Genomic DNA, 11,737 nt, shown 5'->3' on the forward strand with positions numbered 1-11,737 from the left:
TCTCTCTCTCTCCCCCTCTTCTGCGTTCCTCCGTGCCAGAAATGGCGTCAAGGCTGCTTCTTGTTCTGCTTCTCAGTCTCACCTCCTCTTTCACTGTCTTCAGTGAAGAGTTTGACACTCTTCCTCCTTCTTATCCTCACCCTCACCCTCCCTCTGCGGCCCCTGCTCCCGCTCCCCACGGCCACCACCACCACCACCACCATCACCACTCTCCCGCCGCCGCCCCCACTCCTCCTCCTACCCCTTCCCCTGTAGTCAAGCCTCCTCCTCACCCCCATTACCCTCCTCCTCCTTCTCCCGCTCCGGTCAAGCCTCCCACTCACCATTATCCTCCTCCTCCTTCCCCAGCTCCAGTTAAGCCTCCCACACCACATTACCCTCCTCCTTCCCCCGCTCCAGTGAAGCCTCCCACACCACATTACCCTCCGCCTCCTTCCCCGGCTCCAGTGAAGCCTCCCACCCCTCATTACCCTCCTCCTTCCCCGGCTCCAGTGAAGCCTCCCACCCCTTATTACCCTCCTCCTTCCCCGGCTCCAGTGAAGCCTCCCACCCCTCATTACCCTCCTCCTCCTTCCCCGGCTCCCGTGAAGCCTCCCACACCACATTACCCTCCTCCTCCTTCCCCGGCTCCAGTGAAGCCTCCCACCCCTTATTACCCTCCTCCTCCTTCCCCGGCTCCAGTGAAGCCTCCCACCCCTTATTACCCTCCTCCTCCTTCTCCGGCTCCGGTGAAGCCCCCCTCCCACCATTATCCTCCTGCCCCTGCCCCTCATGTCCCTCCTCGCCGTTCCTTCCCCAGAAGCTTTGTCGCCGTCCAAGGTGTTGTTTACTGTAAGTCCTGCAAGTATGCTGGTGTTGACACTCTCCTTGGAGCCACTCCTGTTCTTGGTACGTATTTCCCTTTCTTATTTAATTTTTTTGTGTTCCTACGAACCACATTTCAGTTCTGCCTGTGGAACCCACAAGTTTTACCCCATTGAAGCTACCTTCTAACTCTGTACTTCGATAAGCCTGCATATTTCTGCTTGTTATTTTACTTTAGTTACTCTTTCCTTCCCAAGTAAATACGCCATCTACTGCATTATAGTTCATACGTTCAACTTACTTGGATTTCCCTTGTTGGCAAATATTATCTGCTGCCATGTACTGAGATTTACAATTTTCTTTCACTTCCTCTGTCTGTTGCGTGGTTAATCCTCTACCAATGGAGTAAGTTAGATTTATCCAGAGATCAACCAAAAGGAAACTAGATTTGACCATAGTTAGACCGTAGCTTTCTGTGTGTCTGCTATAGTTTTGTGAAGTAACAAGAGCACAGATGCTGCGTGAGAATGACAGATAAAGTCACAGTACATAGGTGCAGGCTAAAGTTGCTATTTTTCTGGTTACCCAGAACAAAAAAAGGTAGCCATTTCCTTTTCTCAAAGCTGCGCCTTTCTTGGGAAAATAGGGACAAGGGGACAAGGAATGGCATTGATTGTGGGGCGTGGGACCATCAGTACTCGAGGACGGCTAACCCAAAACGTTGCGTAGCGTGTCGTATAATGATGTGCTAAACGACAACTGATGTACTGTGTCGTTTTGAAATTTGCAGGTGCCGTTGTGAAGCTGCAGTGCAACAACACAAAGTATCATACGATTGAAACGGCGAAGACAGACAAAAACGGCTACTACTACCTCGAAGCTCCCAAGACCATCACCACCTTCGGAGCTCACACGTGCAGGGTGTTCTTGGTCTCCTCGCCGTCTGCCACGTGTCAGAAGCCGTCCAACCTCCACGGTGGCATCGTCGGCGCCGGCCTGAAACCGGAGAAGCCATTTGTGTACAACAAGCTTCCTTTCGTTCTCTACAGTGTGGCACCCCTTGCTTTCGAGCCCAAATGCCCACATTAAGAAGGAAATGCACAGAATATAATTTAGTTTCAATTTCTGGATTGTGAACATGAACTACTGTTATTACTGTTATTGCCGTTTTGGCCTTGGTGTTTTTCCACTTTTCTAGTGTTTTGTATTTGTGTCTGATTATGCCCATGAAGTTGTATTGGTCTACCTGCCGCCTGTGCTCAAGTCACATGCAATAAGATTTCTGATATGGTAGATTGTGCTCTTTCATAATTCAGACTGCCTTCTTGAATTTTTCTTTCTCTCTCTCTTTTGCTGAACACTGATGAAGAACCCTTCAAGTTGGGTTCTTGCAGTAGAATAACCTCGAAGAGAAACTTCATTGCGATGATAATGTTAAAGAAAGCTGTTAGTTTTAATTACTTTAAAAGTTTAGGGGGCCAAAAAAAAAAAGATGTCGGTAGTCTCAAGACAAAGATGTACTAGTGACTTGCAAATATATCAGCATGTATTTTTCTTTCGCAAAACCAAACATGCATTGCAGCAAAAGATTATTTCTGTCGCAAAACCAGATTAGCCGCAGCTATGTACGTATTGTTGGATCAGTTCAGCCAGATTAATGCGTTTTTATTCATATAAAATTTGAGGAATTAACTAAAAACAGAAGTAACCCCTAGAGAACAAATGGTAATACTCATTCTCCTTGTTACTTGAAAATACGGTGGAACTTAATGAATTCACTATTTCCTGATTCCCTTTGTGTTGGGTGTAGGGGGGGTGCATGATGGCACGAGGGATTCATCACATGTAAATCATAATGAAACGTTCAAAGTGAATGATGGTTAATATTTTTTGGGTCAAAGTATTTTCTCAGGTATTTTATGGTGTATCTAGCACCTCGAAATATTTTTTAAAGGTACCCAGTATTTTAAAGTATTTTTTTTGTTTTGGTACTGGATGCATCAAAAAATATTTTTGGGTGTTGGACGCACCTAAAAAAATACTTTGAGATGTTAGATGTATAAAAAATATTTTACGGTGTTGGATACACCTAAAAAAAATTTCAGAGTACTAGATATATCACAAAATATTTTATTTTATTTTTTTAAGTAGAATGTTATCGCTAACTCAGGGTATCCCAGCGTAATGGCCAGACTAATCCCAGAGTGCCTCGTCAGGAATTGAGCCCATGACCCGGTAAGAGAACGCGCCTTGCGCCCCCGTTTGCGACCAGTCGAACCCAACCCCTGTTTGCAAATATTTTATAATCCTAGATGTACCTAAGAAAATATTTCACGCATTGAACGCACCTTAACCCAATAAACTTTTGGTATGGATACGAAGCAGTGATTATTTGGATTATAATGAGGGAGAGAGATCAGTGTTTGTGGTTCCCAAAAAATTTAAAAAGAAAAGGAAAAAGTGGAGGAGGAGTAATGGGATGTGATGTTGGTAAAGGGGTAAAGGCAGAACCATGATGAGATTCGAATGTGTGGTAATAATTGATATAAATGTGGGCCTTGGGACCTCTGCTGGCCATATTCTTTGGGGCTTTGGATCCCCCAATCCTTCATGTCTCCTCCACCATTCCGGAAATTTCCATCTACCTCTCATAAATTTTTAGCATAGTACGATTTGATCCGCATCAGATTTATATAATTTATAATAAGTCTATTTTTTTATAAACATTCTGATTCATCATTTGGACACTCTAACATGTAGGGTCCACACTGCTGAGTTCTGTATTTGATTATAGCCGAAGCTATCTATAGTTACTTGATGAAACTTTCCGCAAGCTGCTTGCTTATGTTTTGTCCCTTTTTCCACAGGTCCTCAAATTTTAACTGCTGGGCTTCGGATTCTCGCGTTATGGATTTGACATTGAGCTCTAATGACATGAGTTTTATATTTTATTATGTTTGGATATCCCTTATACTAAAATAACTTAAACTACTTGATTAAACTCACCAGCTCTTGTAACTCTCGTCGTTCTCATTTCTTACAGCATTTTTATTATGTGGGATTATGGTAGGTTCATATTTAAGCATTGTTTGGGTTCAGTTGGAGGCAATTCTCTCAAAGACGATTTCTACATTAACATGAACTTGAGACATCGTGTTTAAGTGGTCGAAGTTCCTTTCACTTGAATCTCATGGTCAAAATTCTTTCTTATAACCTTCTTCTTTTTTTTTTGGGGGGGGGGGGTATGCCTTATAACCTGCTTTTGGTAGCATCTTATAGCATATTTTTTGAGCAAAGCAGAAAATCCAAAGTGAAATCAATCAGACGGGGCCTGTGATAATAAATTTGGCCCAAAAAATGGGCTTTGTTTTAATCCCAAGCCCAGAAATGCCACTGGTGATGCAGGCCTCATACAATAAATCATGCAGCCAACTTGACCTTCCATGCGCACATTTTCTCAGAGTAGTATCTGGAAGAATTACATATGGGCTCTAAATAAAATATGGAGAAAAAAAAACAAATTAAGCAACCATTAGTCCTACCTGCTCGTGATCATAAAAGCTTGACGTATAAATAACGAAATTCAACTTGTAAGTGAGGTTGAGAATATAATTAATTAATTAATTCCAATTTTTATTTATAATTCTCCATATATTATGTCGGAGTCATCTTTCTCTTCCCCCTTTTAAAATTAAGAATAGCATATAATGTACTCCTCTGGTCTTATTCTTGATCCTATTTATAAGTCACTTTATTAAATTTTTACCATAAATGTACTATATTGTCCTTCATTTATTATAGTGTAAATAGTTATTTTTTTTTAAAGATGTATATATTAAATAGGAGTAAAGTTGAAGTTGCTATATTTTAATAAAGAGTTAATATAGTTTAAAGTTTTTCTTAGTCTGTGTGAAATATATTAAAAGTGTCTTATAAATAGGACTAGAAGAATAATTACTAGGGTACATAGCAACGTTTGTTTAGAAAAACACAATTTGTTATCAGAAGTTCAAAAGTGAGATGTCTCGTTAATTTCACACATACCAACTCTTCGTACCAATTTCTTGTGAGATTCAGTATATTACAATTTTCACACTTAAATTCGTCATGTCCCACCAAGACCATCTGACAACAAAGAATTAGAAAAGAAAACAGAGTGATGAATATTAAATCCCAGACACCTGGAGTTGCGAACAACAAGGTATGAAATTGAAAGGGAGAGAAGAGAATAAAAAAAGGATAATGGTGAAAGGTATAAAACGTGAGGAGTGGGAACATCAACCATTGTCCAATCCATAAATTTGGGTCTTTTTCTATTCCTTGTTGTGTGTTAAGTGTTGCACTACACATGTGTTTCCCTCACCAGCGGTCCCTTTCCGCACCATTTTCACAAACACTTGGTGTGCTCTTTTTATAACCTTTGAGATTCTCAGATGATGATGATAATAATAATAATATCATGGAGAATTGGATTCATGTCTTCCTCTTTTTCTCATTTGTCTGCTTTCTGAGCTTCGGATTCTGGAATTGGGATTTCAACTTGGGAGGATCATGCCCCATTGTGGGCATCAAAGTGTTTGACTTTTGGAAAAAGCCCAAGTCAACTTGACAACACTGTCCTCCTATCATTGGTCATTTGGTTTGGTTATGCTTGGTTTTTTCATATTTATCAAATCATTGCCAACACAGCCTAACAGGTTGAATTAACCCGTATCCGGGCTTTTTTTTAATGTATTTTTAATCGGTTACGTTTCCCCTGTGTTTGTTTATTGCTAGTTTATTGTTGCCAAAGTAAACTTGCTTTTAGATTTTATGTTCTTTGCCTAATAAGAATATTAATTTAAATTCTAGTTGGGGGATCTCACCAACAGTAGTCATCAGTTATTTAATTTAAATATAGATAAAATTCTTCTCATGTATTTACCTAAATCATGATTAAAAAGTTACTTATAAGTCATTCTAAACATACCCTTAACTAACAAAGTAAGTCACATTGTTACTCCTCTCATCTCATCTTATTTGATAAATCATATCATTAATTTTTTATATAATTATGTAATTTTACTATTTATTTATCATGGTGTAGGTTTTTTTCTCATAAGACATCACATATATTAGACAAGAATAAAATTAAAAAACTATTAAATTATAAAATAGAGTTAATGGAATTTAAGATTTTTTTTAATCTTATTGAAACATTTAGAAGTGACTTATAAATCAAGTTAAGAGAGTATATGTGTGTCTGTGTGACCAGCAATCATATGCAATGTAAGGATTTTCATGGCATTACATAATTTTTTTTTTCTGCCAACACATTAGTCACAATAAATTAGTTACATTGGAAAGTTTAATACTCCTCCGGTCCTTAATATAAGACCCAATTGTTGAGTTAGTTTTGGTCCTAAATGTAAGACCCATTTTTCATATTTATCAATTTTCTCTAAATTACCCCTATAGAGACTCCCTCAACCATAATCAAGTAGTAGAAGAAGATTAGGTATTAAGAAAGATGATTATGATATTTTAGGAAAAACATGTGACATTTCTTATAATTAACTAACTTAACTAACATCATTAATATAATCAAATTAGTTAAATGGGTCTTATATTAAGGACCGGAGAAGTAGTATATAAAGGGAAAAAAATAACTGCTCTAGATGTTATCAAATCAAATCAAATTTAAAGTTTGAACCAAATCAAATTAGAAGAACTTATACTGTATGTCGAAAAAGTGGATATATCTATTCTCTTAATGATGAATATTGTAATTTAAATACATTTTCATTAACAACACCTTAAAAAGCATAGGATATTAGTCGTGTAGGCATAAAACAACAATTAGAATATTGAACGCACATATTTATCCTTGACCGCTGCCTTATATTTTGAGTGCCTGCTTGTGAACACAAAGGAAAAACATTTTTATGCTACAGACAAAATTTTTTCTCCATGTTTATCTCGTATAATATAAAATTATTTAAAATAAGCTAAATGAGATATTACGTGAATAAGTGTGATCTAGCTGTTAAGTTTTAGGTATGGAATCCACTGCCACAATAAATTATACTACCTCTTCCGGTTTTTAATATAAAATCTTGTTTAATTTTTATTTTTGTTTTAAATATAAGATTCTCATTTACTTTGTCTTTAATATTTATGTATTTTTTTCTTAAGTAGTCCTTTAATAATAAGAGTTATAGTCAACATACTTAATTAATAAGGATATTTTAAAAAAAATTACACATATTTATTATAAATAATTAATTTAACTTTTGTTTAATCTCTTTAAATTAGTAAATTAGTTCTTATAATTATGACTGAAAATAGTAGTTATTAATAGAATAAAAATTCGGAAAAATAAGTTGTAGACTCGGGCCGCTGATTGGAGCGATGGAAAAATTGGAGAGAAGTAAAAAAGATAAGTAGTGGAGAAGGAGAAAGGCGTATTTAATTGAGAAGGGAAAGGTGGGAATAAAGGAGAGGCTGGACGGAATGGGAAAACATATACGGAGCGAGAGATTGTTTGGTGATTGGGGTAGTAAGGAGTTGACGCTTGACCCACATCATAATTAATTACAAGCCACCAAAATCTGGCACACCGTTGAAAAGCAAACCGTGAAGTTAGAATAAGAAGCAGGAGTAATGGTTGGAATGTAAATTTGTTATAAAATTTTTATTTAGGAAGTTTTATTTAGATGCAAACTTGCCTTATAAATTTAAAATTATAACGATATTATTACATACTATTCTAAAGCCAGTGTTGATCGTTAATATTTTTAATATTAAGTGTCAATAATTAAATTTTAAAATACATTTGTACTTAAAAAACTTTTAAGTGTTTAGTGTTTTTGAGTGAAAATTTATTAGCTAAATTTGCACACTTTGTTTTCATTATTGAAGCTGAATTTCATTCAAGGGATAAACCCCATTAATCTTATAAAGAGTCAGAATTTTTTATCAAAATCTACCCAGAGACATCCTGTTGAGGGTATCTGCACACTAATCCTAAGAAATAAATGAGAGTTTTTTTGGTTCATTTTTCTCAAAAAATAAATAGGAAGTGAAAGGAAGAGACGCCGGGTGTTACTTAGAAGCAGGACTCGAAAAGAAAAGAATTCAAAGTTGGGCAATAGGATATTACTGTGGTCAGAGTAATGATAGGGGGCGCTCTGCTCTGCAAGTCAATGCCTCTTATTAATCTCTTTTTGACGCTTTCCCTCCCCGCGTGGCCCCCACTCCCCCTCCCTTGTCTAATATTCCAAGTCCCACCAATCGCCTCTCCTCTTCTTTCCCCCACTCTCCTTTCCCCGCGTCTTCCTCACCTTCCTCCCTCCCCTTCTTTTTTTCATTTTGCAAATTCATTTTCTACCGAGTTTTTTCATAAAAAATTTCGGTTCGCTTCATAAAGACTTCAGCTTCTTCAGATTATGAATTTATCTGAATTCAAAGGGCTAACCCTACCCCACCTTTTCTTTTCTTTAACTCACTTAAAATTTTGTTTTAAAAATATAAATTTTTTAATATGCGTAATTTGAATTTTTGACCTTTTTTTAAGAGAGAAAATCCCATTCTTTCTATCCAATCACTATGTGTTTATCATTACTTGGGAAATCAAAATTTTTCAATTATTTTTTACATATTATTTTAATATGAAAGTATCATATTTTAAATTAATAAAAAATTGTAAAAAATTCATTAAAAATTTATTGGTGAGAATACTCTATTTTACATGCATAAAATTTATAGAGTATTAATATTTTCTGTGCGTAAAAATCTATCAAATTATTTTAACGAGTAAAATTTTTAATTGGAATTTTTTTAAAATGATGTTGAACAAATAATTGCAGCGTGTGGAAATCGCGTGAGGGTGGGTACAGTAAAGAAAGACAAACTCAAAGGTGAGGTCTTTACGAAAACATTTCTCACCAAACCACACACAAAGTCACAAACTCCCATCTCATCCTCCTCCTTGCTTCCTTCCTCTCTGTCTGAACCCAAAAACTCAATAACCTCTCGCCCATGGCTTCTTCTGTATCTCCGAGGCACCAAGAGAACACTAATCCCAACCCCTCTTCATCATCTTTCCTTCCTTCCCCAACCTCCGCTACCAACAATGGAGTCCCGCCCCAGCAACCACCCCCTCCCAAACCCATCACCAGATCCGAATCCGCCGCCCCTTACCCCACCACCTTCGTCCAGGCCGACACTTCCTCCTTCAAGCAGGTCGTCCAAATGCTCACCGGATCTTCAGACACCGTGAAGCATGCCTCCGTTCCCAAACCCCTCTCCGATTCCGCTTCCTCCAAGACTCACATCCCGCCCATCAAATCCAACCCCAAGAAGCAGCAGCAGCAGTCTGGGTTCAAGCTCTACGAGCGAAGGAATTCCCTTAAGAATCTCAAGATCAACCCTCTGATTCCTTCTTTCGGGTCCAATAATTCCGGTTTTTCGCCCCGAAAACCCGAGATCCTATCCCCCAGCATCCTCGACTTCCCCTCCCTCGTTCTCAGCCCCGTCACGCCCCTCTTACCCGACCCGTTCGATCGCTCGGCCGCGAACCCGTACCGATGCGCCGATGGCAACGGAAGCCCGAGTTTGGATGCGGAGGCGGAGGAGAGGGCTATCAAAGAGAAGGGGTTTTTCTTACATCCTTCGCCGGCAACTACTCCCAGGGACGCCGAACCCCGATTATTGTCTCTGTTCCCGACCACATCTCCCAGAGCTTCAGGTTCTTCTTCTCCGTCCTCTTGATTCAATTTTTCCTTTTTCATTGTTGTAAGATTGTTATATATATATATAGATGAACGGGCATTGGATATGAGGAGGAGGAGGAGGAGAGATAAATTTGTAATAATCGAGGAATTAATGTTTTGCTTCATCCATTGTTTGTATAATAACTTTTTTTTCTTTTTGTTCTGCTCAATTCCACTCTGTTAGTGTTATGAATCCGAATTAACATCAACCAGTTAGTTCCCACTCAAATTTTCACCAGATTGGCCGGTCTTCTTTGCGGTCAAATTCTTCAGTTAGTATCTTGAGATGAACTGGTGGATATTAATAATTGAGGTAGTACAGGGGATTCATTGAAGTCTAGTTTGAAGATTCTTGACCTTTTAAGATGTGGAAAATGGAGGGTTTGTTCACTAGTTAAGAAACCCAGAGAGAGAGAGAGTGGGAGTGGAAAGGATGGATGAGAGGGGAAAAGAAGTAGGAGTAAGAAAGTAGAAAGAGGGATGGGATTGGATGGGAAGAAGATGAATGGAGTGGGTGAGAAGCATAGGAAAAGAAGGAACCGGGGAGCCAGTGAGCTCTCAAATTTGGATCGATTGGGTTATTACGTATTGTGCGGGCCAAGAGAGGCATTCGAGTATCAATAACTGGAATTATATTTGAATTGGCACCAACTTGATCACAAGGAAAATAATATGATTCAATTAAAATATATAAAAAATTTCATGCATAATTCTAAAAAATTTATATATAGATAAATACATTAATAAACAAGAAAATGGAATTTTATATATAATCGCATATAACTTAAATATGACATTGCTTTTAGGCTTAATAAGGAAAAAATATGACCCGCTGTTATTTTTTTTTAAAGGAAAAAAAATTAAAATGAGATTGCTTTAGGCTCAATAAGAGGAGAAAAGAATATAAAATGTAACTGAGAATTCTTGATTGGATCGATGGATTAGTAGAGTTATTGGTGTGAATGATTAATGTGAGTTGGGTTATAATTCCATGAGGATGACTGAGAATTTAAAAGGAAACCAGACATAATTAGTGTTTGGAAAAGGGAAATAATGGGCGTATAAGTTGAGTGATTTTTAAATTAATAATGGGGCGTTTGACTGAAGGAGGACCAAAAATGGTGATAAGTTGAGAAAGTGAAGGGTGGGGTCCCAAGTGGGGCCGGTGATGATGATAGGTAAAGAAAATATAGGAACCAACAACTGAACAAAGTCAGTAAGACATGGTTTTTTGAGATGATCATCTTCTTCGCCTCTTCCTCTTTGTCACTGAAGATGACTACGATTTCACATACTTATGGGTCCCGCATCATCGCTCATTTCCCCCCACTTCAATATTGGGAAAATCACCACTAATGTTACTACTTAAAAAATATCCTGTGTAATGGCAAGTTCCGATATAAAAATGTAATATATTCATACTTCTTATTAATTATTAAGATTGTATTGTGATTTTTTTTTATTATTAGAAACACGTAGTAATTTCTCTTTATATAATTGAAACGACCCACCTCTAAGGTCATAAAAAATTTTACATTTTTAACCTACAACTAAATTTTGGATTAATTTTTACAAGCATGTTAACTGCCTAGGACAAGAACAGGTACATTTCTACCTTACGGGTATGTTTGGCTCAATGAGAAGAAGGGGAGGGGAAGGATTTTAATGGAGGGAAGGGGAGGGGAGGGGAGTGGAAGGATTTTAATATCACCTTGTTTGGATTTATAAAAAAAGAGGGGAGGGGAGGGAAAAATATTTAATATGGACAATTTGCTCTTATTTTATTTAAGGCGTGGGCATAATAGTCACAACATGACAAAATATAAACATAATGGTCACAACATGACAAATATGAACATAATGATCATAATATGATAAAATATTACCTTTTCCCTCCAAATCCTCCCAATTTTGGAGGGGAGGGGAGGGGAAATTTAAAAAATTTTCCCTCCCCTCCTAAAATTTGTGTGTTGCCAAACAAGGGGAAATTATTAAAATCCCTCCCCCCTCCCAAATCCCTCATACCAAACACACCCTACGTGATTACATCACGGGGCCTTCAAATATGACCTGCGTGAAAGTAAAAATAGAATTTATTAATGTATTTAAAAAGAAAAGGATGGTGGAGCGTTGGTAATACATTTATGGGGAATTTGAAATAGAAAGGAGAGCATGTGCGA

The 11,737-nt window shown here is 37.6% G+C and overlaps 2 protein-coding genes across 2 annotated transcripts; both read left to right on the forward strand.

The window, feature by feature from the left end:
* On the forward strand, positions 1-2,121 carry LOC114734085 (non-classical arabinogalactan protein 31-like). Its single transcript, XM_028921592.1, has 2 exons — positions 1-888; positions 1,595-2,121. The coding sequence occupies exons 1-2, from the start codon at positions 42-44 to the stop codon at positions 1,891-1,893; spliced, it is 1,146 nt and encodes a 381-aa protein (XP_028777425.1). The 5' UTR covers positions 1-41; the 3' UTR covers positions 1,894-2,121.
* Positions 2,122-8,735: 6,614 nt separating this feature from the next.
* On the forward strand, positions 8,736-9,763 carry LOC114734087 (VQ motif-containing protein 4-like). The gene has a single exon (XM_028921594.1). The coding sequence runs from the start codon at positions 8,824-8,826 to the stop codon at positions 9,553-9,555; it is 732 nt and encodes a 243-aa protein (XP_028777427.1). The 5' UTR covers positions 8,736-8,823; the 3' UTR covers positions 9,556-9,763.
* The last annotated feature ends 1,974 nt before the right edge of the window (positions 9,764-11,737 follow it).

This window comes from Neltuma alba, unplaced genomic scaffold (assembly GCF_004799145.2).
Source record: "Neltuma alba isolate B1F8T4 unplaced genomic scaffold, ASM479914v2 tig00013075_pilon, whole genome shotgun sequence".
NCBI lineage: Eukaryota > Viridiplantae > Streptophyta > Magnoliopsida > Fabales > Fabaceae > Neltuma > Neltuma alba.